Source organism: Salarias fasciatus, chromosome 12 (genome assembly GCF_902148845.1).
Source record: "Salarias fasciatus chromosome 12, fSalaFa1.1, whole genome shotgun sequence".
NCBI classification, from domain to species: Eukaryota; Metazoa; Chordata; class Actinopteri; order Blenniiformes; family Blenniidae; genus Salarias; species Salarias fasciatus.
Genome location: NC_043756.1, coordinates 27,503,602 through 27,531,558, shown reverse-complemented (window position 1 = coordinate 27,531,558; position 27,957 = coordinate 27,503,602). Strand labels below are relative to the sequence as shown.

The 27,957-nt window shown below is 43.4% G+C and overlaps 1 protein-coding gene across 1 annotated transcript in view; it reads right to left on the bottom strand.

Moving 5' to 3' along the window:
* Positions 1-27,957, bottom strand: part of LOC115398722 (NMDA receptor synaptonuclear signaling and neuronal migration factor-like) — a 58,343-nt gene that overhangs the window by 8,849 nt on the left and 21,537 nt on the right. The window contains 13 exon segments of the mRNA XM_030105646.1: positions 8,215-8,317; positions 9,278-9,357; positions 10,126-10,196; positions 10,456-10,489; positions 12,969-13,052; positions 13,141-13,268; positions 14,265-14,354; positions 15,959-15,983; positions 15,986-16,016; positions 21,523-21,591; positions 24,561-24,566; positions 25,912-25,984; positions 26,840-27,613. Of these exon segments, the coding sequence (XP_029961506.1) occupies positions 8,215-8,317; positions 9,278-9,357; positions 10,126-10,196; positions 10,456-10,489; positions 12,969-13,052; positions 13,141-13,268; positions 14,265-14,354; positions 15,959-15,983; positions 15,986-16,016; positions 21,523-21,591; positions 24,561-24,566; positions 25,912-25,984; positions 26,840-27,613 (1,568 nt within the window).

Genomic DNA, 27,957 nt, shown 5'->3' with positions numbered 1-27,957 from the left:
GGTGCAACATTTGAAGCAGAACAGCAGAAGTGGTTGTGGCTGCAAAACAAGCAAACTACAATGTATCCGACTTAAAGTCGATGAACAACAGCTATGACAGCACTCAGAGGCCCAGTTTAAAGGACAGTTTTTACAACAGTGCTTGGAGTCACTAAAAGCATAACGGCTAACAGGATGGAAGACTGCATCGGAACGCTTTTATGACATGAGTACTCTGTTCAGTATAAGATCGTCAGTATCATCCAGGATCTGGTACCGATTCCAGCGTCTGGTACCGATACCTGGTCTCGTACCGATACTAGGGTAACCAGTCGCCACGGCCCCAATCCAAGTCGTCCCTGACCTCACTGGCCCCAAGCCAAGTCGGCCCCCGACCAACTCGACCCCAGCCCCCGATGAACTTGGCTCATATTAATTATGGGAAAATTATGAAATCTGTGGTACTCTTGCAGAAAATTACCATTAGTGTTTGACTGAATTTTATTTGTGGGAGAAGATTGGAGGAAGATCAGACTAAATCTGATGAGAGACACTGATGCTGGACACCATGGCCCGAACAAAACATCAATAAACACGTATTTTATAGTAGTTTGTAGATATGCAGATGGTTTGAGTGAGACAGATGTTGCAACCGAGGCTTTACTGTTTATGGTATTTATCATGTTGAAACTTAGTATGAATCAAAATAAAATACAATATATAATTAATATGGAAACAGCAATACTGTGATGATTTAAAGATAACAATGGCAATAATAGTCATAATAGCAATTATAAAATTTAAATATAATAAAAATATTAATTATATTAATTGTGATAATCACATGTGATAATAACAGATATAACAGTACAATATCACAATAATGCTGATCAGAATCATACAACCATAATATCAATAGTAATCAAGTACAATATACATCCTTAAATCAATTCTCTCAATAAAATCTGTCTGAAGAGTTTATGACTTCAGTTCATTCTGTTTATGTCTGTGTCCATGTATGATGTTTATAATAAACTCCATCAGAAGTTGAAAACTGATCGATTTATGGTCACTTCTATGCGGCAAACAGCAGCGTGATATGGGCGGCCGATATGATCAAAAATACGGCGTCAGAGACAAAGCAGCGTAAATATGAGCAGACGCGTTCGCTGAACGCCGTCACGTGACCAGGCGAGTTCGCGGAACGGCGTCTGGTTTGACCAGATGCCTGCATTATAATTTTATTCTAATTTTCTCCATCCCTGAAGTTTGGTCAGCCGCTAAAATTAATTTATTTTTACCCAATCAGTGGAAACCTGGGGAGACTGAAGCAGCTGCAGGACGAGCTCCATCTCTGGATTCGAAAAAACATGTATTTTGTCTTTTATCTCACTACTTTTGGATTTGCAATTATCATATGTGTTCTTCTTTAAGTACTATAATAAAATATTTTTAAATACTTTTTAAATTACAGTTTCAAAATGTAATCATTTGGATTACAAAACTGATCTTACATAATTGATCTTACAAAAATACATGCTTTGTCGACAAATTAAATTGATTGTTAAAATAATGATGATGAACAGCAATGTTGATCAGAAATGAACAAAGCAGCATAAGTATAATGCAACACAAATATTATGTTGTGGTTGTGATGTCCATATTCCTTCCTGTCCTGAGCCACAGCCAGAAATCAAACTCGTCCTGCAGCTTCTTCAGTCTCCCCAGGTTTCCACTGATTGGGTAAAAATAAATTAATTTTACTGGCTGCCCAAACTTCAGGGGTGGAGAATATTAGAATAAAATTATAATGCGATGTATGGCACAAACGGCCACCATAGCCGCCTGGTCACGTGACGGCGTTTGGCGAACTGCGTCTGCCCATAGCGTATATGACGTCTGCTCACCCTCTAGCAGATTCACGTTACAACAATGCTTGTTTTCATTGGTTGTTGCGCTATTTTAGCCCGCCCCTTCCCGTTTTTGATTGACAGGTATGTGACAGGCCCGTGTGTGATTCCTCCCGGATCCATAGCAGCGGCGCACCAGACAAATTTACCAGTAATTTTTTTTCAGTTAGTTGGGGCCGAGTTGATCGGGAGTCGGGGCTGAGTTGATTGGGAACTGGGGCCGACTTGGCTTGGCGCTGGCGAGGTCAGGGACGACTTGGATTGGGGCCGTGGCAACTGTAATGATACTAGCATCTGGTACCGATACCTAGTATAGTACCGATACCAGCGTCTAGTACCGATATCAGAGTACCAATACCGGCGTCTGGTACCGATACCAGAGTACCGATATCAGCATCTAGTACCGATACTTGATACCGATACCAGAGCCTAGTACCGATACCAGATTACCAATATCAGATACTGGTATCGGTAATCCGGTATCGGTACTTAGGTATCTGTATTCTGGTATCGGTACTTATATCGGTACTAGACGCTGGTATCGGTACTCTTGTATCGGTATTCAAGTATCGGTACTAATGCTGGTATCCGCTAGGAATGTCCGACGTCACCCAACAAGGATACGCTCACTTCCGGGGCCAAACGCGTCTGTGCTCCGTTGGCACAAAGTGTAAAACAGTTCAAAACAAACATGTCAGAACCTGCAAATCTCTTTACAATTGCATCTTTTTTTCCAGAGAAACCTCAGAGAGGATTCGAAAGGGTCTGAATTCCTTTACCTCCGGTCGGGTGGCAAATGTAAGCATTACACAGGGTGTAATTAATGGTAAAGTCCAGACGTCTTTAGAAGAAGCTCTACGATGTTGAGGTGAGTGAACCAGTGCTTTCTGTCTTTTAATGCTGTATATACCACTCCCTTAGCTTTTAAGTAGCCTTAGTTAAGACTGGGATAGATTTATATTATGGATATATTTGTGTTATGTAACATTTCACTTGTTCAAATAGATATATCAAGCGTTGTGTCTCTTGTTAGCTAAATGCTAACAGGTGGTTGTAATGACTTGAAATCAAGCTGTCATTGTCTATAACAAATAACTTATTAAGAGTCAGTTGTATGTTTTTCACCCTTCCTAAGGCATGTGATTGGGGAATCACCCATGAAGGAACTGCAGAGCAGGAATACACAGAGCAAACTGGTCATGTTACCCAGGAGAAGGGATTGTTCCTGTCTAACAGTGGCCTTCTCGGTGGATCTCCAGATGGGGCAGTGTCTGCTGACCGCATCATCGAGGTGAGAGAAATGCTTACGCTCACCTACTCACCTCATTCTAAAATGGTGGTAAAACAGTGGAAAACAGCTTACAGATCTTCTTCGAGGGGGGGACCCAAAAGAAATCGGACTAATTCTATTAATAAAAACATACAATGAAGTTCCGACTTTGGCCGCTAGATGTCGCTACAGGATAACCTCATAACTGTGCCAGGTTTGGTCTTCCCCAGTAATGCGTCAGCTGACAGTCATTGTGTATGTTGACAGAGTTACACCCCCCTCTTTGATTTTTCAAGATGGCGGATACCCACTGATATGCTCTGTCAAAACATTTTGGTTTTTATTGGGAAAAACAGCGGCAGAAACACTCACCATGTTGCAGACATTCTTTAAGAAGGATTCTTAGGTGTCTGGGTGGTTTGGGCCCTTTAAGAGTAATCAGATTACATCACGAAGACCAGGCACGCAGAGGACAACAATCCACTTCCAGAACAGAGGAAAACGTCACAAAAACTGAGGAAGACGTCATGGTAGAGCCACGCAGGACTTTTGATGACATTGCAGATCTGATGGGAGTATTGTAGAGATCCAGACAGATAATCCTCAGGCGGTTATTAGAAGCAGGGAGACGAAGGCACCCGGAAATGGCCGCATCATAGCAGACAGCAGACCACAGGACACCCCGTTACGCACAGAAATAGCACGAAATGTTGTGTAAAGCATATTTTTTGACTAAAACCGTGACCAGCCAGCCTCCCCACCGCCATATTCACCTGACCTGGCCCCGGGCAAAATGTTATAACCAAAGTCCGGTTTCTTTTGGGTCCCCCCTCGTATTTTTCACATTTTCACGCGGTGGCTATTATGTGGCATAACTGCTTCTCCCATCTGCAGGTCAAATGTCCCTGGACAGCTGCAACAATGACTGTCCTTCAGGCAGCAGACAGAAAGGGCTTCTTTCTGCAATTGGATGCAGCAACTGGTTCTCTGACACTGAAGGGGAACCTTCACCTCTGTGGAGCCACAACATGTCACCTGGTGGTTTGGACACCGTGCGACCTAGTAATCTTGCCCGTAGTTAAAGAGCAAACATGGGCTTGAAACATAGACGCTCTGGAACAGTTCTACAAAGATCATTTCTTGCTGAAGATGTTGCAGGAGATGTGAATTTGCACCACCAGCCTACAGAATGCATGCCATAAGAAGAGCCGCACTTTAAGCAAATGACACTTTATTATAATAAAGGTTCATACATTCATGACCTTGCATTTATTTCTTTTTCACATCTGAATCATTCCCATAAAGCCATTTCATGCAGAACTGGTGTTTGCAGATTCGTAAGACAGACACACTTTCAGTATCTTATTCAGTATCCACGCAAACCGTGATGGCCCAGCAGCTTTGCCCTGAGGGAAATGCCAACTGCACACTCTTGCATTGTGGTTTGGAGTGAAGTTGCCATTCCTGTGAAGGAGGACAGATCATTACAAATTGTAAAATTGGTATTAGTTATTTGTACAAAAATACATGGAAATAACTGGCAATGAAAGACTTCAATTTCAGACTTCCTCAGACTATATAACTTTTTGTGAGATAAGTAATTTCTATCATATGTATGGAAAGAACAACTGATGGAAAACATAAATACTCCAATAAATTTACAGGGTTGCAGTTCCAGTATTTCAACAACATACAGTGGTAAGAAAAAACACAGTAGGGATCGTTTGTAGCACGTTTTAGTACAAGGAGATGCATTTCTAATAAAAGGCTCTTAGAATATTAAGACTAGCTTCGGATTCTCGTAGAGGATGATTTTGCTTGGAGACCCAAGGGCTCTTTGCGATCATGGCAGGCACAAGATAATGTCAATTGTCTGCTTCTGTAGCTGACATGAAGCCAACTCAGAAGCTAACTAAGACAGACACTCATCATCTCATCTCTTCATCAAGACCAGAATGAGTAATAATATAAAAACACAATACATCGATCCTTGAGGAGTAGTTAAATGGCACGTTTGCATCCGGATGACTGAACTAAAAAGTTACATCTTTGTCTAGTATGCAACATCTGTATTTTTAGCACTTTAGCTAGCATGTGCTAACGTGAGGGATACTTCAAATTGCAATTTACCTGATTAATTTCAGCCATCTCTTCTTCTTTGATCATCAGCAGGGAAACGATAGAATGAGACTTGAGTGATTCCTTTAGTCTCCGATCTATTAAAACACTGAGGGACACAACACTGTGGCATCTTGACGGTAAACAACGGATCGGTACTAGACTAGGTATCAGTACTAGACCAGGTATCGGTACTAGATCAGATATCGGGCCCTCCTCCTTCTCTTGCAGTGGAGATGCTGGCCGGTCTGCAGCAGTTCCAGGAGCAGAGGGAGGAGTTGATGGGTCGGGTAGAGTCGATGGAGAGGCAGCTGGCCAGTCAGAAGGTGGAGCACAGAGATGACGTTGACAGTGTGGAGATGAAAGCACTGATGGAGAAGCGGAGGTAGAGTCTCCGTCAGTATGTGGAGGGCTGTGACCTGTTGAAACTTGACAGTGTGGCTGCTGTTTCTGTTCCACTGATGGAGTTAAAAACCAGAACAGAGGATCCCAGTACAGTCTTCACTGAATCCATGGCTTCTTCAGAATCGGTCAGGAATGAGACTATTGAACTGACTTGGCTCCAGAGGCAGGTTGAAGACCCTCAGCTTGGCACAGGAAGTAGTTCGAAGCCATCCCTGATGTTGGAAGTATAAAATGTTTCATTCAGGTGTTACAACTATAGAACATAGATTATCAAGAACTCATCTCCTTCCCCCACGAGGGATACGTTGTCATTGCTGTTTTGTTGGAATGGTCAGTAACTTGCTTTGATTGGTTGATTGGTTGGTTGGTTGGTTGGTTGGTTGGTGGGTTGGTTGGTTGCTCCATCAGTTTGTTGGTTGGTTAGCAGGTTGGTTGATCAATCTTCTGGTCATTCAGTTGGTCGATGGTTGGCTGGTTGGTCCGTCGCTTGCTTTAGTTGGTTGATGGTTCGTCGGTTGCTCGTTTGCTTACTTTGGTTAGTTGGATCATTGATCAGTCAGTCATTTACTCTAGTTGGTGACTGGTTAGTTGGTTGATTGATTTATCTGCTGATCATTTGGTTAAGTATAGTTGAGATCCAGATGGTATCCTGGATCCTGGTTCCAGGCTCCAGAGGAAAACTTGGTCTTGGTCTTCCTTGGCTGTCCTGTTTGTCGACGTTGGTCCAGATGTGCAGAAATCCAGATGTGCAGTGTTAATGTGCATGGTGTGTGGAGCGGACAGCTGGAAGACGAGTCTCATCTCCTTCGTCGTCATGGAGACTGGAGAGACAGCTGGAGCTCCACATGGCAGCCATGGCTGCAGAGGTGCAGCAACAGGTGGAGCAGAAGGTTCCGGAAAGCACCAGGCTGGCCCTGCAGGAGAACCTGGAGGTGAAGGAGAGCTTCGGCCAGCTGTCTCAGCACATGCGGGTCCTGATGGAGGAGAACGCCGCCCTGCGGGACAGGAGGAGCCGGCTCAGCGTGGACCTGGAGGTTCTGGAGCAGATGCTCAATGAGACGACTCGAACCAGCTGCAGAAGGTGATCGGGAAAAAAAAAATCTGAATTTTTTCAAAATTTGATCGATTAAATAGAAAGTTTTCTTCGTCAGGTGGTGGAGCAGCTCACAGAGAAGTGTCGGAGCTGCAGGCGGAGCAGAAAGTGTGGAAGCAGCAGACAGAGAAGCCCAGAGGAAGAAGACGGAGCTGCAGGCGGAGACTCAGGTTGAAGTTGCTGCTCGTCTCAAATGTTGTTGTCGTACTGAGCCTCGCCCCCTCTGACGAGGCCTCCACTGGCTGTGGTCTCTGTGGCCTCTAAACCGCACGCGATGCAGCCAACATGTCAGTCACCAGCTGACTCTTTGGCGCCGCCCTGTGGGCGTCGGCCTTTATTGACCCCACACTATTAGGATGCTCTGACTCTGTCTCCCATGTTTCAGAAAAGCTGCATTTTCCTACCAAACGTAGTCAGATCATTTTCAAAAACCTGCACCTTGGAAGCTTCTCCAAGAAACTCTCATTTCCAGTGGCTCCGAACACTTAGCCTGGCACGCCAGACTGTCTCTCCATGCTCAGGGATTCATGGGGAAACAGTCTGGTACCACGCCAATTGAATCTGACTTCTGCCGGCAAACTTCTGCCAGGCCAATCACAGCCCACGAGAGGCGGGAGTTAGCGATGCGTCATATTATCCCCCCTCAAAACAATCATGGTGGCGGCCACAACACAGCGAGGTTTTATCACGGCTTGTCTGAAGTTTTGAACAACTGAATTTGGCGCTGAAACCACAGCAAGAATCTGCTCTGAAGGCTTTTCTTTAACCCAAATTCCACCGGACGCAGAAGCGCCGTGTTACGACAGATCACCAGAACGGAGGCGCGCGCCACGGCGCTGGTGATTCGCTTCAGGTCGCCGCTTCTAAACGGGGCGGCGCTGCACCGCGCTCCCGGTGTGCGTTGATTTCATGAACAAGATGCCGGCGCAGCGCATGCTTAAGCGTCCGGTGGAATTTGGGGGTAAAACGGACGGAAAACTCCATGCCATGATCCCATGTTTTGGACTATAAAACACTACAACGGAGCGCTGTGTACGTCGCATTGCCGTTGCGTCACAGCCTTGTTTCTTGGATTGGTTCTCTCCAGTCAATACTCTCGCCTCTCGTCACCCTGTTTGAAATGCTGCCAATGGCGCGGTACCAGACTGTCTTTATACGTGTGAACACATGAAGTCAGTCTGGCATGCCAGGCTACCGCACAATATTCCCCCAAAACGCAACTGACGTTTTCTGTTTTCACTTGAAAATGTTGCTGTGCTTGAGACTTGACCGTAGCCTCAGGCAGTCGGTTTCCAGCGTCTGCTCTAAATGAGTCAGCAGCACACCTCTGAGCGGTCGGCGTGTAAATCTGGAGTCATGAGTGAGCATTGTGTGCGTGACCCGGACTACGAAATGCAGAGGTCGTATTTGTCCTCCAGGCTACACGGGAAACCGGGTACCTTCTCTCCGTTAGCGCTCCCCAGCACGTAGCAGCCCATGATGTGGATCAGGTTTGGCGCCGGGTTGAGCTTGCTCATCAGCCTGCCGAGCCGCCGCCAGAACCTGGTAGCGAGAAGTGAGGGCGATCAGACACCAACGAGCAAGAGAGCAAGGTAAAGGTCAATGTTTGAACAACGCTGTGACCGGAGGCATTTCTGGGACGGTTTGTAGTAAATAGCTTTCATGTCGCCTGCAGACACTCTGGCGGAGGCCACAGATTTGTGTGTGAAACAGTAAAAAGAGGTGTTGCTTCACAGCTTGAGCAGCACAGACTGATTTGTTTGTCACTCTATCATCCAAACCCACACACGTCAAAGTATTTTCTCAGAGCTTGTTTTCCCATTAATTCAAACATCACTCACACTGCTGTTGAATCTTAACTTCAACTCTCTCACGACTGGATTTATTTTAATTTATTGGGTGTAGAGAACTGTGAAGAAGTTGAATTTTTTTTTTTTTGGAAATAACTTCAACTTTAAATATCTGGCAGTTCTTCGTTATTCCTGATGACCCTGGGATCCTCTGCTGCCTGGAACATGGGCGAAAAGCCTCATTTGTCTGTTCTCTGGTAGTTTTTGAATGATCTCGGAGTCAGAGTTCTAAGAAGCACTCATGCTCACACTCATTCTGTCAGACTTTCTAGAGGAGAAGCATTTCAAAATTTAAAGACATAAAGAAATCAGACAAGTCCAAGAGAAGAAATTAGATAAGAGAACACAGAATATTTCTCATGATAAAGAACGTCTCTCAACACAGTAACTCCATCTTTCACATGCGTCACTGTTGGAATAAACTGAGAAACAGGACTTCTGAATCCACAGTTAATGAGCATTTTTACTTCATTTACTATGGACTGTTTTCAAGCTGCAGCACTTCACTGACACTCACTAACGCAGCATATAACGGCCATATTTGTAATGAGGGTGATGGACAAGGTTTGCTCTGTCTGGCACTTTTATCTAACAACCGATGAGTTGGTTCAGCTCTAAAGGTTATCAATCATTCAGACACCCCAAAACTTACTGGCTCATGCCCTCTTCTTTCTCCACCTTTGCAAAGGTTGCCACTTTATTCTTCAGCAGGTACAGATGTCCGGGGCCTCCCTGAGGAAACATCAGGGTCATACTGAGTCACAATATTAGAAGAGCTCTTGGTTTCAATGATGTTTTCAGACCGCACACATCAACACATAATGTAGAAAACATTTACAAATCTCAAGAAAAAGAACTACAATTCTATGTATACATAACGATAATTTAATCTCAAAAGTTATAGCAATCAAGTGAGATGCCTCCCAAAAAAAACCTCTTTAAAGATAAATGATTCCATTTATTATTGTGCTGAGCATCGCATTGAGGCAGCGGGAGGCGTGTTACATTATTCAACAGGAGTGCAAATGAGAGCAGCTGGAAGAGACGATCAACTATCATCATTACCATCATTATCAAGGTGAAGAAGCAGAAGAAAGAAAGACAGCAGCAATCGCTCATCCCAACATCGCGTTTATACCTACAGTTCTCCACAGATCTTATCTGTGTGGCTGATGCACCTCACCTTCTACTTTTACCTCAGCAAAAAAAATATTTACTTTTAAAAAAGTCTTTTAGGCCAACAAAATATCCCCACATGATTTCTTTGTGACCTTTTCTGCAAAGCTGCAATCTAATGCATTTCCAAAGATTGATGATACGAACAGCCACACTGTCAACAAATAATGCAGGAAAAAATATTTTTTTTGTTGGGAGACAGAGAACAAATCTCTTTTGGAACTTATAAGCTGATGCTTGGTAATTTATCAGACTCACAATAACACTTGATTTGGAGGAAAGCGTGACCCCAAAATGTCAAAATGTTTTTCAACTGGGGCTCACCTGGCAGAAAATGAGCATGTTCCAGATTTTGCAGCCCTTCCTGTAGGCCGTCAGCTTCTTCTCGATCTCCTCTGGGTGGGAGAGAGTCACAGGGGAGAGGAGAGAGAGGAGAGAGAGAGGGAGAGGTGTCACTTTTCCCACTCAGCCATAATGGTGAGACATATAAATTGGCCGTCCCTGGAGAGACGCACGCGGGCAGAAAAACAATGAGTCATCCTTCACTCCAGCAAGCTCAAACTTATTCCACCCTCATCTTTTCCACATTTACAGGCCACAGAGTCATTTTCACATCGACTGATGTTCGCATAAAGATAACTTTTCTTTACTCACCCAGGATGTCATCAAATGTGGCGTGTTCGTGGTCCTGTCGACGGAAAAATTCAGGTCGTTAATGGCTTTAATTAGACTTCAGGTTCAGCTTTGGACCTCTCAGAGAGACCCGGACCTCGACAGATTCTGTTACATGATGTGTGTCGGTTTTATGCTTGAGGATTTTAAAATGTTTGCATGGAATAAAGATGTCAGTTAATGAGGGAAAGGTTTTTTCGGCTGCTGTTGTTCAGGAATCCGATGTGTTCTGACTATGAGCTGATTTCGACGTGACGTTTCAAGTGAAAAATCACTGTTTTTGTATCTCCGTTTAAGAAAAGGTTTGTATTTACACGGCAACATTTTTTAAACAATGTCCGTTTACATAGAAACAGCAGAAACACTAAATACAATGTTTTTAGCATGCCAGGCTGCGAGAAGGTATTCTCTTTTCACTTGAAAATATTGCAGTATAAAGTGGGCCTGATGTACATTATGGGCCCAATCAAAAGGTTTGTACATAAAAACACAGATGCAGATGTGATATATATACAGATGATCACCTGACTTTTGAATTTCTGAACAATTTTGTTCAACAATTTCTCCCATATTCAGATATTTGTTGCATTGCTTCAATATGTTTGATAGATTTCTCCACCAATGAGTCCAACTTCCCATGTTTGTGCTTGTTTGAGCTCAGTTTTCCAATCAATCATTCCTTGGTACACACAAGCAAACACACATGGAAACGATGTGTTTCCAGTCGATTGTTCTAGTGTAAATAAGCCTGTTTGTGCATGATGTCTCCACTGATCACCCACAGAAGACACGACAACTGAAATCACAGTGCAAGAGCAAAATCACGGCAATTAGCATAGTTTACGCAGGGAATGGATCCCAGTTTTACAAAGAATAGTGAAGACCAGCTCTTTATAGAGTCAGATGCCCTCCATTGTACAATCACTCACAAGTCCAGTAATTTGGTGAACCTACAACAGCTTCAGGGTCCAAACAGGAATGATTAAACCTTGGCAGTGCTCACAGCCTCAGTTTGTTCTCCCTCCAAAAAACTAATCACCAACTTGCTGATTAGGTTTTCTGCCCTTGTGTGAGAAAAAACAAACAAAAGAAAAACACGAAAGAGACACTGAGAGTCCCCTCAGAGTCAGGCTGGGAGAGCATGGACGTCACTGCGGTGAACGGTGGCTTCCAGTGGATGAATGGTTGACCGTTTCACTGCTCTGAGCTGCGACTGTCAGACGGAGGAGGATGCTGGCCGTCCTCCAACCACTGAGCTCAGTTTCAGTTCAATTCAGACAATGAATTGATGAGTGCACTAACTTCAGAGCTTTTTTTCCCTTTTTCATTGTACATGTCAGGGCCATCTGGAAAAAAAAAAAAAAAACCAGGAAAGTGGCCAATGGGCTGTTGTGTGAGATTCAGTTCAGACCCAAACATCACCTGCCTTCATGTGATGAAACCAACAGATGGCATTGTGTCTTTTATACATGCCTAGATTTTTTTTCAGAGTCTTTATTACCAGATGCTTGAAAAAGCGATGAGCTCACTTTCTGCACAGATGGAGCATAGAAGTCAACACTTTAAATTTGTGCTTCAGCCTCATTTCTGCAGACTTCTGGCTGGCTTGAGTTAGATAAATGCCAGAGAGGCAAAAAAAAAAAAAAAAACAAAAAAAAAAAAAGCACTTTCTTCGCAACTTTTCAGTCAGTCTTCTGCTATAAGAAAAGAAACTAAATCAGGACTACTTCAATCTGATTTACTAAGATCATGTATGAACATGTTAAATCACATGTTCAAGCAAAAGATTGGGCTTTCGGTTGGTCTGCATTAAAGGTATAGTGGACGATTTTCTCAAAAGTCGAAACCAAACGTCTGTTACTTCCTTTTGGAAAAGCGCACCATCCTATCATGCTCTACTGCTCCTCCGAGGGAAAGGCCTATTAATTGTCGCAAGCATTTCTCCAGCGTGATTGACACGTTGGAAGACCAATAGTTGAGATTTGCATCACGCAATTCATTGGCTAAAACATCGTCCACTATACCTTTAAGCCAGCGATCAGAATAACATCATCGCAAACAGTTAATGTTATTCTTCAAACGAGGGTTTGTGTGGAAGAACATGGCAGACTTCACCTGAAGTTACAGTTTAATAACTCACAAATCTACTGAACAAGGTTTTAAATAAATTAATTTTGCCATTGAAACTGAGAAAACACCAATCAGACCAAACCTTCCCAGGAGACGGGGCGAAGAGAAAATACTGACTGGGGTTAAATATGGCCATGTACACAGTTTTGGGTGGAAAGGTATCAATTCCCCAAAAATCATTGCAGATGTGTCTCTCCATCTGTTCATTCCTCCATGGATTGAGAAATTCACAGGAAGCTTTGAAAGCTATCATTACATTTTATTTGATGAGCTTTTCGTAAAATGTTTGTATTTTGATAAAGTTTTATCTGAATTTTTTTCTTCCATTGTTGTTTGAAAACTTGCCAATACATCCTGTTACTTACGTAGAGGATGGGAATGATAGAGGGATCGTCCCTGCGGATGATGTTCGGAACATATTCGGCCTTCGGAACCTTTGAGGATATCAGCTGCAGAGACGAGGAATCAGACACTCACTAACATGAAAGACTGAGCGGTTAAGATGTTAATCTGAAACTCCATCTCCTGCATCCTCACCATGATTTTAGGGGGGATGAAGTCTTCTCCTTCGCAGGCCACTCTCTCCGCCTCCCTCTCCTCCTCCCAGTCGGCGTCCTCGTCCACCCCTTCATCCAGCGTCCCTGAGGAGGTCTGAAGCTCACCACCTGGCTCACACGTGGGAACAAAGGCCCAGATGAAAGGAAGTCGCACAAATGAGATTACAGAAGAGGTGGGCGTTCCATTCTTTTATTTTTTTTCCGTTGCACCTGTTATTTTATTCATCCCGTACAGGAAGGGACGGGGAAGTTCAAATCAGACAAAACAAAACGACACAATAACGGCCTGCTCAGGCGCTCGGCCCGGACACACACAGAAAACAGATACGACACACAAAAGCAACAGGCAGATGGACGACGAGCTGGAGATGAGGACGGCTGTGTGGATGGGTGAGGACAGCCGGGTAGTCGCACACACAGGAGCATGGACTGTAAACACAGAGACCGTGGACACACAGTGACGGCCACAGTCGACAGGAACAGGGAGTGTTGTGTGTGTGTCAGAGTGCAGTCAGTGAGTCTCTGGGTTAAATGTTTTAGTGCACCTGTTGCTTTGATGTGTTATTTGCTTCGATGCTATGTTTCTTTCTGAAGTGTGTGTGGCTGACTGATCCCTCCAGAACACTGCAATCTTCCAATTATATGAATAATCACTGAACCCGACTGAGATGTTGCATTCATGGTACTAAGATAATTTCAACAAAACTCCACAACAGTATGGCAAAAAGGTTGATTTTTCTTTTCTTTTTTGCAAATGTAGAGAAACATTTAACATTCATGTAATCATCACTTTAAATTGTGTTGCGGTGTTCCACAGGGTTGGGTATTGGAGCTTGTTGTTTTTTCCTCACTGATGCTTTAATCTTTAGATACCTAAAGTTTGGCTCCCTGAAGTATGTTATCTTCAAGAAATTGCAATCTGCAACTTATGACGATGTGGTTTTGCAAGGTGTTGCAGGGAAATCCCACCGAATATCCCGAAGTATTGATTTTTAAAAGAAGTGAAACAAATAGCCAAAGGTTTCTGATTAAAACAACAGTTCTGATGAAGTGTGTGTGAGACAGTGTGTCTTTGTCAGGGTGTATGTGAAATGTGGGACTCACTGTCTCTGGAGTCATGCAGTGACTCGGGCTTGACGGGGGTGGGGTCACTCCACGAGCGGCTGAAGCTCTTGGCTCGGCGGTCGGCGAAGGCTGATGGAGTCGACGGAGGGGAGAAAGTCACTCACACACACTCGCACACTTCCACACCCTCCCAGGGATAATTAACCCTGGATAATGGAGGGCCCGCACTTGTTGACCCCAGCATGAGAGGAACAGCTGATGCACGTGTCTGTGTTCGATAGCCACTCTGGTCGGTGAAACACTGATACACAGGAGAAATTCAGTCCCTTCTAACCGTTTGGTCAATCCATGAAATTCATAATGTGAGGAATGGAGAAAGTCAAGGTTTCCAAGGTTATTATACTACAAAACTAGTGGCATGATTGAATAAATGTTCTTAACTCAGTACCATCAAGTCTACAGGCGGATTTATTCAAGATAAACCTTTCAGCAGAGAAAGAATACACAGAAACTCATTGCCTCTGATATCACGGACTTCTACACCAGGTCAATCACACTCGGGATGAGACTTGATCAGATGCTTTTCTTTTTTGACTTAAATGAGATTGATGATGATAGTGTCTTTTTAAAAAGAGCCTTTTTCATTACAGCTTCAAATTTTTCTCATTAACACCTTTCCATACAAGTTTTTATTATAATTTCCAATTTGACAAATTTCTAATTGTAATGTCTTACTTTCATTACCTGCTTGTATTTTTTTCACTTCAGCTTGATTTCTATCCCATATTTCCTGATACTCTTTTAACATTTTGCTATGTTTGGAAAATGCTGCATACAGAATGACATTGATGCTTCTCATATTACTCATATCAGTCACCATATACTCAACGGCTGGTTTATATATCTCTGTATTCATACTGTTTGTATCATTCAACATTTTTGAGGTAATGATTTTAGTAAATTTAGTCTTTTTAATACAACTGGCTGAATGTCCACTCATACATCTGTATAATGCAAGAGTCCAACACTTTATTTGGGATAAATACATGGTATATAAACATATTGATTAAGTTCTCAAAAGTCCCAAAAGTGTTGAAAGAGGTTCAAATCTCGAATCATTTCAATAATTCAAAGGTAAGCCACTGCTAAATCTAGCAAACTTCTGTCTGATTCTCACTGTAACACCTTAATGCCTCCAGATGGTGCATGGAGTCACTGAGAAGAGGCTGCAGACTCATAGTGACTCCTACTACTGCCACGCGCTGTTCAGAAGTGGAACAGTTAAATCCTATGTGCGTACCTTTAACACACAACTTTTCCCAGGAACTTCCTTCATCACACACTCATTCATTTTATCCAGTAATAATTTCTGCAACTTTTTACTGGAATTAGGCAAAACTGTGATCACAACAGGAAGAATCATCCAATAAGAATTTCACTGAGAAAAAATAAACAGCACAGACAAAGCAGAGGCCACTTATCGTGTTGAAATCAAATGAAAAGGAGCCGTAACCAAAAACAGCCGTACCATCACAGGCACAAACTAATAAAGACCAATAAGTCACCAACAACACGACTTGGTGTGAACATGCAGACCTGCAGCTCCATGCGTGAAGCAGGAATCCGCCCTGACGAGCCTCAGGTGGGATGTTTATGGCGGGACACACCGAAGAGCGTGAGCGCATGAAAACACACCAACACCAACACACATGCAGGTGGACTCCCAGGGAAACTTACTCGGGCTTTCATCATGCGGCTCTGCCCACCATCCGAAGGTGCTTCCGGAAATTTCTGCCATGAAGTGAGAGAGAAGGAGAAAAGAAGAAGAATCAGACCGTTTCAGACATGAAGAGAAACATGAATAAAGGACAAAGATGACAACTTCCTGATCCTCCAAATCCAAAGAAAAATGTTTTGTCTCCTCACTCTTGCAATAAGATGTCCGTTAACTTTAATCTCGATAACAAATGGGCAACGTGTGACTCGCAGACCACATGGAGCCCTCCGGTGGAGGCTGACCGGTCCTCAAGGGATCAATGACAAATGACTATTGAGATAGAAATTAGCATACAACTGTTCTGCTCCGCTTCTCAAGGTTGGTGCTCCATTTATTTCCAATGTGCATAGTTAACATATGGACGACCCGTCAGCCTTCTTCACCAACAGACCTGAATCAGCATGATCAGACCAAACATGCGCAGATATGCAGAGATGTGACTGATCCAGGAGCCTGACACAACAAATTCCTACAATGTCCTGTTTTTAAGTAAGATAAATGCTCTAGAGATGCACCGATACTGATAACTGATACTGCACAGCATGCTCATCCTCCATCACCACGGTCGCCTGCAAGATAAATGTAAGTCAGACTGTAAATGACATTCTGCCAAAATATCAGAGGAGGCGAAACACCCGCAACTTAATCATCAGAGACAAGAGAAAAGTGATACCTGTGCATCCCTAAAATAAACTCAGACTGAGAGCAACTGGGAGGAAGTCTAAGGCTCAGTCCTCACGATTTGTGGTCCCATCAGGAAATGCATTTGTGAGAAAGGTCACATTTCATTATTAATGGTTGAAAGTTAAAATGCCCGGTTTCTATCTAAAGTTGTTCACATATAAAAGATTGTTTTAATCTTTACAAATCTCTGTGTATAGAAATGCCACACGGAGACATTATTTAAGATTAAGGCGTACTGGTTGAACGGTACAGACCGCCCTGAAGCAGTCTGAACTGTGAAGATTCGTCCAAAAAAACAAATAAATGATCAAATACCAGCATCAATGGAGGGGTGTTTGGTCAGCCCATTTCACACTCTGTACTTAAAACCACAAACAAACTGCGGTCGATGGCAGCAGACTCTATTGATTATGAGAGAATCATAATTAACTTGAAGCCAAAAATAAGCGTGTTTTCAAAGGATCATAGAGGTAAAGTTGTAGTTAATGAGTCTGTCTGACAATATGAAGTTAGAAAACACAAAACATTTTTCCCCATTTCTGACTATTCAAACTGAACCTGCTGCTTTTTTTTTCTTTTTCTGAAGCATCTATTAATGTGACACGGGTGGGCCGACACCCCCAGCTCATTATTTTTAATGAACTCCACCTCTGCAGCCAATTATCACCGTCTCTTCCTCCGCAGCTGGTGAAGCTGCTCCGTCATGAAGAGGGACTTCCCCACTGAAATGATTATTTCATTAAAAAGTACAACAACATATTCTATTGTAAAGCAACTGAGATTCACCCGAAGAGACACATTGCTTTCTTCAGCTTATGGCTGCAACGTGCTGGAGCTGACGAACACCCTGAACAGGTCACAAATGGCCCAGAGTGGACCAATAAAACAGGAGCTTTATCACCTTTAAATGCAATTCCCTTTTTTTGTATTGATTTATTGATCATTAAAAGTTTGTATTTGATTAAATATCTTACAGCTGAAAGATGTTTATTATAGAAATGTGCATATACCTTTTTCACATGAAAGAATAAAGATAGAGAAGAAAAAATTGACATCAAACAAGGCTTCACTGAGGTCATGCTTCCTCCTGCTTTTTGAGTATTTAAGCTTTTATTTAATTCATTGTTTTTTGTTTTTTTGTTGCATTTTTTAAGATTCTATTTAGACGACATTTTTTCGAAGTGACAACAGAAAAGTTTTTGCTGCTTTTTGGGCGTCTGTTCACACGTTGACGGTGCTGGAAGACACTGAAGATGCTCATTTTTGGAAATGGCTTCCAAGGTGGAACATTTCAAAAATGCTCCGACTCTGTCTCCATGTAAACAGGTGAAAATGCATCTTTTTGAAACACTCTATCTCTGCGTAGATGGCTAAGAATGTAACAAAATACTGCTACTGTGCATACGAACCATGGTCACAGTAAATAGTACCTGGCTTTAACCAACAACACTGATCTCTCGGGTCTCTTTTATGGGCATTACTGTTGATGCAATCTCCCCTTAAGTAAATTAGAAATGAACCTCGGCGTTAATCAGTGAGGTGATGAACCAGTTTTGGCCCGCAGACCTCATGTTTGGAACCCCTGGTGTACAGTGTCAAGATAAGCTGGGAAGCCGCAGACCTCCCCCGTGCATTGTCTGGATCTCAGAGCGGTTTGAGGCGGTTTTGCAGGAACGCTGCTGACATGTCGGTGTTGATTGCAGTGTGGAGTCGCCTGAACGGAGGCATGACTCAGAGAGGAGGATCTGTCAGTCAGTCGCTGTCAGCTCAACTAGCAACGCCTTTTTCACTAGAAACACCACAACGACCGACTCCAGTTCCTGGCACCCGAATGCAGCCCTCACCTCCTCACCTCTCTATCTGCCCGTGACCTTTACAGAAACACTTTGGTACTTGCTCATTCAAACATGCATAATTGGATTTGTGAAAATAGCCGAGATGTACATTTCTATTAAAAGTGTTGCGTCCTGAAATGACCTGGCAGGACTCTGTACCGCCAAAAAAATTACACATTCAGGAAGGACAAGGCCCTCATTTTAAATACTTTCCTAGATTCTTTAGCCTGAATTGAACAAAGTATCCAGATGAGTCTCAGTGGCTCATCAGGAATGATTTGCGACCAGATACTATTTACAGAAACAATTTCACCAAAAGTACCTGAGACTTTTAGTTACTATGATGAGTACTTAAATTAACAAGAAAAGAAAAGGTTATTGTGTCCATTCTTGTCTGTTTCCACCTCAGCCTGAAGTTCAGGATGTTTTAACGAATCAGACTCGTGACATAAAGAAAACAATGGAGCCCTCATTGGCTGGAACAAAAGTTGTTTCGCTTCGGTTTAAGTGAAAAACCAAGGTTAATATTCAATATGAACTCCTCAGGATGTCCTAGTCCTATAGCTTTTTAAAATCACTGAAGGGAATTATGCCACACAATGGCAGATATCTTGGTTTTGCTCGTCATGAGCAAGAAAAACTGTGAGAAATCAAGGAAACACCACAAAGAACGGATCAGTGCCAAAAGATCATGGAAAACGTCTTCCAAATGAAAAAGTTCCGTTGAAAAAAAAAAATAGAGGTGATTTTGGACACAGTTCATCTCGTGAATTGGAAAAAGACATGATCGCGCTCCTCCACCGCTGAACAGCTGCCACGTTCTGGAAATGCTAGCTGGAGTCTGACACCAAACAAATCGCACCGATCTGCCACTGTTCTAAATAAATCTTCTGTTGTGTTGTCATGCGCAAAATCGATGGTCAGATATTGACACATTTCACACAATTTCAGTACCTTCACATTGATTCTTGAGTTGAATCGTGCATTTACGCTTAATAACATTTACACATACTAATTCTGAATATAAAGGTAGTCTTGCCTATTTCGAGTGAGATTTAAACTGCATTACACACACACAGGCACACACAACACACACACACACACACACAGTGTTATGTCATGTCTCAGCTCTGCTGCCAGATATCGATCGTTTGAGTGCAGAGCTACAGCTCTGTACTGATAGACCCTGCTTTTACACTTCAGTGTGAGGAACACTGATTAAACCTGCCACCCACAGCCTCCACACTCTCTCTCTCTCTCTCTCACACACACACACACACACACACACACACACACACACACCACACACCCACACCACAGGATACAGTCAGGAGATTTGTGATCCTCTTGTAAAAGCAGCTGAGGACAAGAAGTGCAAGGCCAGGTTCGATTCCCGTGTAGAAAAAATGTGCAGAGTAAGGGAACTTTATACGCCCCGGTTAGAAATGACGGAAACAGTTTGGAGCAAAACATATTTACACCAGCAGTGAAGCACATTAAGAAAGAAAGGTTAAAGACGGTCAAACTAATTCCTCCGTGATACACAAGGTTTCCTACTCACATGGGGAAAAAAAATAAGATTTTTTGCTAAATTTCATCCTCCAGCGTGGAGACAGAGAGAAAAGGCCCAAAACACAACTCCATCACACAGGTCTGCCACCGATGCTACAATACAGCTTCTACTGTGTTGCTGTGTGCTCAATACCAAGATCAATACCAAACCAGATGTTTGTGACAGTTTATCAGCATTGATCCTCATGTTAAAGCATTTACACTCACACTGCAGTGCAGGGGTTTCAAACAGACAGCACAATTTCACCTGGACTGAGACGGAAATACAGTGTCATAATAACATTTAGATTTTGACTTTCAAAGTTTGTCTTGTTGTGGCACACACTATACTTGATGGAAATGTCAGTGTTTTCACAAAAACAAATAATTACTACTGAAAATAACTACAATCGCAACATTAAGCAAAAGTCTCGCTCTTAGATGACAACATTTTGAAAAAGATGTCTGTTCACACAGCAACTGCAGAAACGCAGAAACGATATAGTTAGCATACCAGGCCACGAATTGGTGCTTTTGGTTTCTTTGGAATGAAACCTCACACACGTCAGTGCAGAACAATACACTGTAAATAGGGCTGCAGCTTTCAATTCTTTTTGAATTTGAGTTTTCTGCTGATTATTTCAGCGATTAATTGAGTGATTGTGGAAGCTCTCTCCGCCCTCGGCCACAGCAACAACTTCTTCATCTCTTAACTCAACCTACCAAATCCAGGAGAATACGGATTTCGAGTCATGACATTCTGGAGGAAAGCATTGTTCTTATTGATCATATAAAGTAAAAGAAGTATTTACTACAGTCGTGGAGCACCGTCTGCTCAGCACGTTTCCAGAAAGGATCGTTTTCGCCCATCCACATGGCAACAGACGCAGCCTGAGTGTTTCTCAGAAGTTCCACCTTGGGAGCCCATTTTCAAAAAGGTGTATTTGTAACGGTATAAACGGACACCCGAAACGTAACTGAAGTTTTACGTTTTCACTTGAAGTTGTTGCCATGCCAATGAGCAAAACGAGAGATTGTTAGAAGTCGTGTCTTTAATAAACTTGATCTGAGAACGACTCGCTGCTTTATCAAAGTGATATAAAGCCAATGGAGAGGCTCAGTTTGTCAAATTAGATGGGTCTCTTTCCAACAAATTGTTAATATGTATTAAGAAAAGACATTTTAATCAAAGCGATACCAGCAGTTTTGGGAGCTTCAGCTGAATTCTGTTGAAGTTATGTGATCATCTGGAAGTTTGTGACTATAAACAGAAATCAGGTCACAGACAGAAAAAAGCAAAAAAAAAAAAAAAAAAAAAAAAAGGCAAAGAGGTGTTATAATCTGATTAGGAGCTGAAGATGTGTGAGAAAAGGTGTTTCTTTAGGGGAGGGCTGTGACAGGGACGCTGGAGAACCACACAGGACAGGACAGGACAGCCAGGACACCGTACCTCTCCATCAGGGTGGCTGCTTCCTGCTCTCTTTTCCGTCTCTTTCTTTCAGCAATGCCTCGGAAAGCCCTGCCGGGACGTCAAAGCATTAAGTGGTTTGATTTCTAGGAAGAACGTTGATGCTTTAGCGACGCCTCACTGAACATTTCATCGTTTTTCGGGGAGGAATCTGTCTGAACCCAACTTGACCCAACAGGGAAAACAACCTTTGTAAGGTTTACGCTAGTTTAGCACAGAAAAGGCTAAAAGTTGTAACGGCAGGCACCACCGTTTCCGTGTGCTGTCTGTCACCGCTCTGTTCATAGCTGACTGTTAGCTTGAGCATGAGCTGAAGTACAATACGCCTGCAGATATGTAGCCTCTCTCTGCTCAGCTAATTGAGCCCATTGTTAGCTTAAGCTTTAAGCAAAGTTTGTCTCTTAAAAGTAAACTGCAGTTTTTTTTTTTAGGTTAATTAACCTTAAAGGGATACTTCAACATTTTGGTAAATTGGCCCATTTCGCGCAATTCCTTAGTCATTTCGAACAGCATACGTACTGTTTTTTGTGAGGGCGAGTTATTGTTTATTCTGTGGTGAGTCGAGGAGGGCTTCGCGGCGGACATAATGGAAGTGGGCGGTATTTTTGCTTCCCCTCGTCAAACTCATCAAATACACAATCCAACAACCGCAAAACACTTTGGTGGACACATTATAATCCGCACATTCACTACGCTGTGGAACACCAACAAATAATATTGTAGCGTTATGACGCTGAAGCAAATACTGGGAACTACTTTTTCTTTTGAAATCACTACGCCCAGACGCCATATTTAGTAAGTAGTTCCGTCTTAGCAATTTCGCATAAACAACTCAATCTCGTAATTTTGCATTAATATTTCACAGCGTAGCAGAGGTGGGAAATTGGAGCCTGATCAAGTCATCTCCATGCCATGTTTTTGCCCTCACTGTGTACCACAGACAAGCTGAGGAGCAGGGTTGATGAGTTTCACCTGGTGTGATACATGGTCAGAGCAAAAACATGGCATGGAGATGACTTGATCAGGCTCTAATCTCCCACCTCTGCAGCGTAGTGAATGTGCGGATTATAACGTGTCCACCAAAGTGTTTTGGGGTTGTTAGATTGTGTATTTGATGAGTTTGACGAGGGGAAGCAAAAATACCACCCACTTCCATTGTGTCCATCCCGAAAACCTTCCCCGACTCACCTCTGAATAAACAACAGCTCCCCCTGCACAAAAAAGTAAGTATGCTCTCTGAAATGACTAAGGAATTGCGCTAAATGGGCCAATTTGCCAAATGTTGAAGTATCGCTTTAAGCGAACTTTCTTCCAAAGTAGCATTAGCCTATATCCACAGAAGCTGTGACTTGCTTTCCCAGCCTCAAGTAAACGTTAGCTTCTCTATCAGCTCGTTGGTATTTAATCTCAGCTGTTTGGTTTCTCCTTGTTGTTGTCTTTAGTGAATGTTTTGTCTTATTTTTAACAGAACATCTAGATTAGAGCATCTTCCTCCCACTAATTGAAGTAACTTCAGCTAAACATCAGACAGAAGGCCTTTGGGTCGAGTTGGGTTTGGGCATTAATAATCAGGGTGGGATGGGGCAACAGTAAACGTGATTTCGAGGGGAGAATGTTTATATCCATACGGGTTAGTGAGGGGTTGGTTAGTTTTGGTAAGTGCTTTATTAGCTTGGTTAGCACGGACACAACCGATCCACACACACACACAAACACACACACAAACACACACACACACACACACACACACATACAATGCAGGGTAGGTCTACATGTAGAGACACTGAGGGAAACTGAGTAGTATCGTACAGAAAAAGCCACAGGTGCTGACAGTAAAGACTGCTACCTAATTTTATTTAAAAAGCCATTTTGAGTCATTATGTCCCCCCCCCCGTGTCTGTCTTCACTTCCATTGTTTCCCATCCTCAGAGTGTGTACGTTGATTGACATTGGGCGTGTCTTTCCCAGAAGGGATGTTAATGCCTCTGACAGGATGTCAGACATAATGAGAATCATCTGCGACAGCGTATGTCAGAAATGGAGTCCTGTCCTGCGGTCTGGCTATGACTGACGGACGGCTGACGGGCTGAAGTCACCATCGCTCTGCACATGGCTTATTATCTGAAATGGCGGTTGTAGCTCTGCCTGTGTGCATCATGTTTGCATCATGTGGGAAGAGGCTCTATCATCACCAGCACACCTCGTCAGACAAGATCCACCACATTTCCCTCTAAATTCAATCATCTTATGGGAGTATAAAAGGAAGAAAAAACCCATGGGAATGAAAGTTGGGAGACTTATGGGCACCCTACCTACTAATTGGTTATTTTCCTGACAGCAGCAACAGACTGGATGACCTCCAAAACTACGTATTTCTAAGGCTGAATTAAACAATTATAAATTTTTGGAATTATACCAGTACTGTGCATCCAATCCAATACTGCACTGATACTTCAGAGTTTCTTTTAATATTGAGAACGACTAACGTAAGACAGACTTTAAATTATGTTCCACCAAATTATCAAAAGGAGACAAAGCTATTTCCTCCAACACCAGCAAGACCCAAGACGTTTGGAAGTGCAGAGTTAGCCTCATTAGCTTAACTACACAGTGGGTCCATGGACGATTTCACTCCGAGCTGTGCTACATGCTACATGCTGAAGAGTTTCAGGGCTCACGTGATTAAAGTGTGGCTGATCCGTACTCTGTATTGTCAAGCAGCTAAAGGTTAGCACTCGTACTTGTACTCGTCCTTTAAGAAAGTGGTAATCGGTGCATCCCTAGAAAACACTTCAGTAGCTGGTATGAGCGTCTCTGTAACTTCAACACTCAGGCGCTGAGGTCGAGGGGGGTTTGTCGTTCAGCGGGATTGTTAAGGACACAGCAGACTGGATTACACAAAGCCACAAGGAAAAGGGTTCAAGACACGTTACCTGACAGAGCCAAGAAAATAATAATAATAATAAAAAAGTAAGAGCAACGAGGAGGAACAAGTGGGGGCGTTTGAAAGAGTTACTCACGATATTCTACAGTCGTGGTTTGGAAAGCCGCCACGCAGAGGGAAGAAGAGAAGACAAAAATGAAAGAGAAGTTAGCAACAGGGTCAGCCAACTACTACACACACACACCACCACGCACGCACGCACGCACACAGATTTATATTACAGTTTTTTACTTTGAAGGGAGCAAAAAATCTCACGTAAAATTACTGAATCTGATCTAAAATCTTAATGCAAATAAGGACTGACCACTAAATATTACATGATGATCATCCACAAACAGCATGCTCTTCATCATATTCACACACAGTTTGATCGATCCGGCGTTGAATGAGCAGTCCATCAAACTGCAACACACTCATCATGCCAGAGGGGAAAGATGGAGATCCGAGACCAGCGTCAGACCCATACATCAGTCTGACCCGGATCGGGACACAAGCAGATGGAAACAGATGGAAGGAGGAAGAGGAGACATATGGAGGAAGAAGAGGGAGCGTGGGAGGCAAAGATCATGGTGGGTGGGCTTTGTCTGTTTGAGAGTTGTAATTATAACATCCCGCTGATAGGTGCTGATTAACTGCTCACAAAGCATGTGTGTGTGTGTGTGTGTGTGTGTGTGTGTGTGTGTGTGTGTGTGTGTGTGCGTGTGTGTGTGTGCCTGTGTGTAGATTTGTACACAACTGCGTAGTCTCTCAAATTTTAAGGGTTAGGCTGTGGTGCTCAGGTTGACGGTAATATTATGATTATGGCCACAGCAATAGTTCATTTCTGTATAAGGAGGAACAAAAGGTATTCTATCAGTACTCTCAATCTGGAATCATCTTTGAAAATATATCAAGCAAGAAAGTTTCATTTGAATGCTTCATAGAGTTTCTGTCTCACCATCAATGAACCATGATGTACTGGACCTTTACTTGCCACAGCATTTGATATCACATATATGATGTATTTCATCACACCTTGCATTATTTCATACAATTTTAAATCATATTGCTGAACACCAACAATTGTGTGAAATTGAAGACATTCATGTATCTTAACTCTTTTTATACCCTCACCAGGTGTTTTGGTGCCTTAACTAATATGGGATTGTAATGAAGGTCTGTTGTGTCTAATAATACTAATGTACATATATTAGCAACAATACTAAGTCCACTCAAAGTAGCAACTGGGATTCTTATGGTATGAAGCCAATATGATGACAGACACTTTATAAAATCCTAAAAGAGTCTGAGTGTGCTGATTAAAGTGTGATATGTGTAAGTCTTGGACGGAACAGCTCTGGCGACGTCCTGCCAACACGGCGGAGGTGCAGTACGACACAGCGATCCACAGAAGAAGAGTCGGAGGCGAACCTCCGTGACATACTCACGCCTGCATGGTGGTGGTGGCTGTCTGAAAGCTGAACATATTCTCTTTGGGGAACCAGCTATTAGGATTGTCCTCTGTAAACACAGGAAGAGAAGGATGGCGTGGCGTCAGCCAGAAGAAGATTCACTCGCAGCACTAACAATTAGCGGAGGAAGCTGGAGAACGCACCAGCACAGAGCGGAGTCATCTCTGGTTAAATGCATCAACTTCCCCACGTAGAATTTACATTATGACTAATCTGAGGCGCTTTAATCAGGCAACTTGGTAGAGTTGTGCCTATTTGAACGTGTGGGTTCAGGATTCAGGAAGCATGGTCTAGAAATAGCAAATCACCACATACTGCTTTGGCCATAGACGTCACATCACATAAACTCATTTATAGTTAATCATTGATTTTCCTATTTAAAAGATCTTTCTGAACATTTCTCGATAACTGTATGCATCTATCAAAATAAAATGTTAATTATTTGTTATTGGTAAATGGTGAATACGCTTCATGATACCAATTCAGCATTATGAATGCACTTTACATGACAAATTGCATTCACACACACACAGATGGCGAGAAATGCAAGGTATTCCAACATACTCAAACTTGGATCTCATTGTCTCCTCAGTTTAATATACTGTCAACTTAGGGACGTGAAGGTCGACCTGCTCTATCAGGTCTACCCTGAACCCCAGGAGCGGTTTTAGCCATGGGTGATTCTCCCTTTAATATAGGGCAGGAAAACTGCTAAATATTTGTGGCTTAAAATTGATGCCATATATACGCCCCCTTGTGGGTGCAGGAAGGATCGTAATTTCAATTAAAGTGGGGAAAATGACATTTATCAATGCGATATTCATTTATTTCAGTGTGACATTAAAAATAAATATACAGTGTAGTTGGATCCTCCCACCATTCATCCCACCCATTCTCTCTTTACCCCGGTCGTCGGTAGAGGTTCGGTCCTCGCTGTACATCCTCTCCAGCTTCTTGCGAGGTTTCCCTCCGTCCCGTGGCGAGGTGTCCAGGTCCAGGGAGCGCTGGCTTTGACAGGGAGCTCGTATGCAGGCCACGCAGTCGGGGGTGTAGTCGTCCCGCGACCCCCCTCTCCTCATCCCCCAGTCCCGGATGTTGCTGGCGCTCCCTGAGCTCTGCAGCGGCTGCGACGATGACGACGACGGACCGCCGTGATGTGTGCTGGTGTGGTGGTGGTTGCTGCGGTGGTGGCCGCTGCGGTGGTGGCTGCCGCGATTGGCGGTGGCGGATGGCTGGCTGGTGCAGGACAGGCTGCTGTTGGCCCCGGCGGAGGTCTGGGCCATGGGGTGCTCCCTGGAGCCCTTCAGCACCTCCAGCTCCAGGCTCTCCTCACTGCTGCGGCCCCCCAGGGTCATGCCCCCCTCTCTGGTGATGGTGTACACTCTGGATGGCTTCAGACCAATGCCTCCTTCGTGGCCCCTGACGCCTCGCGGGTCCTCTGCGGAGAGGCTGCGTTCACCGGAGAGTCGCCGTTTGGAGGGTCCGAGCGATGCCTGTGCCTGGAGGGGCTTAACCTGAGGCTGAGACTGAGAGAGGGCACTGCGACTGGGCTGAGGGGGCTGGTCGGGTTTAGCTACAGGCAAACAGCGGCTCTGTGCCGGCAGATTGTTGTTATGCAAGCGGCTGACGTCTGGAGAGTCACAGTCTTGGCCGGGGAAAGTGTCAGACAAAAGATGATCTGGAGAGAAACAGAAAGAGAAGGAGAAAGAGTTCAGGACAGCAGCAAGTGGAGGTTGACATAATATTTTCTGTGTTTAAAACAAGTTCTCCAAATGAGCAAGGAATAAATGTCTGAAATTGAAATGCAGATCGACGTCTGTCCCTCACTGGGATTTGTTCTCTGGCATTGGAGCAGTAAACATTTACAAGCCAGCAAAGCTTTTGGGAGGATGAGGAGAACAGCAAGATGTGACTGAGTGATGGAAAAGAGCAAATGGAGGAATGATGGAAGATTTGGAAGTACAGAAAGTACTCTGGCAGATACAAAGGCCCAGTCATCCTTGAGGGTCGAGGAGAATGGTT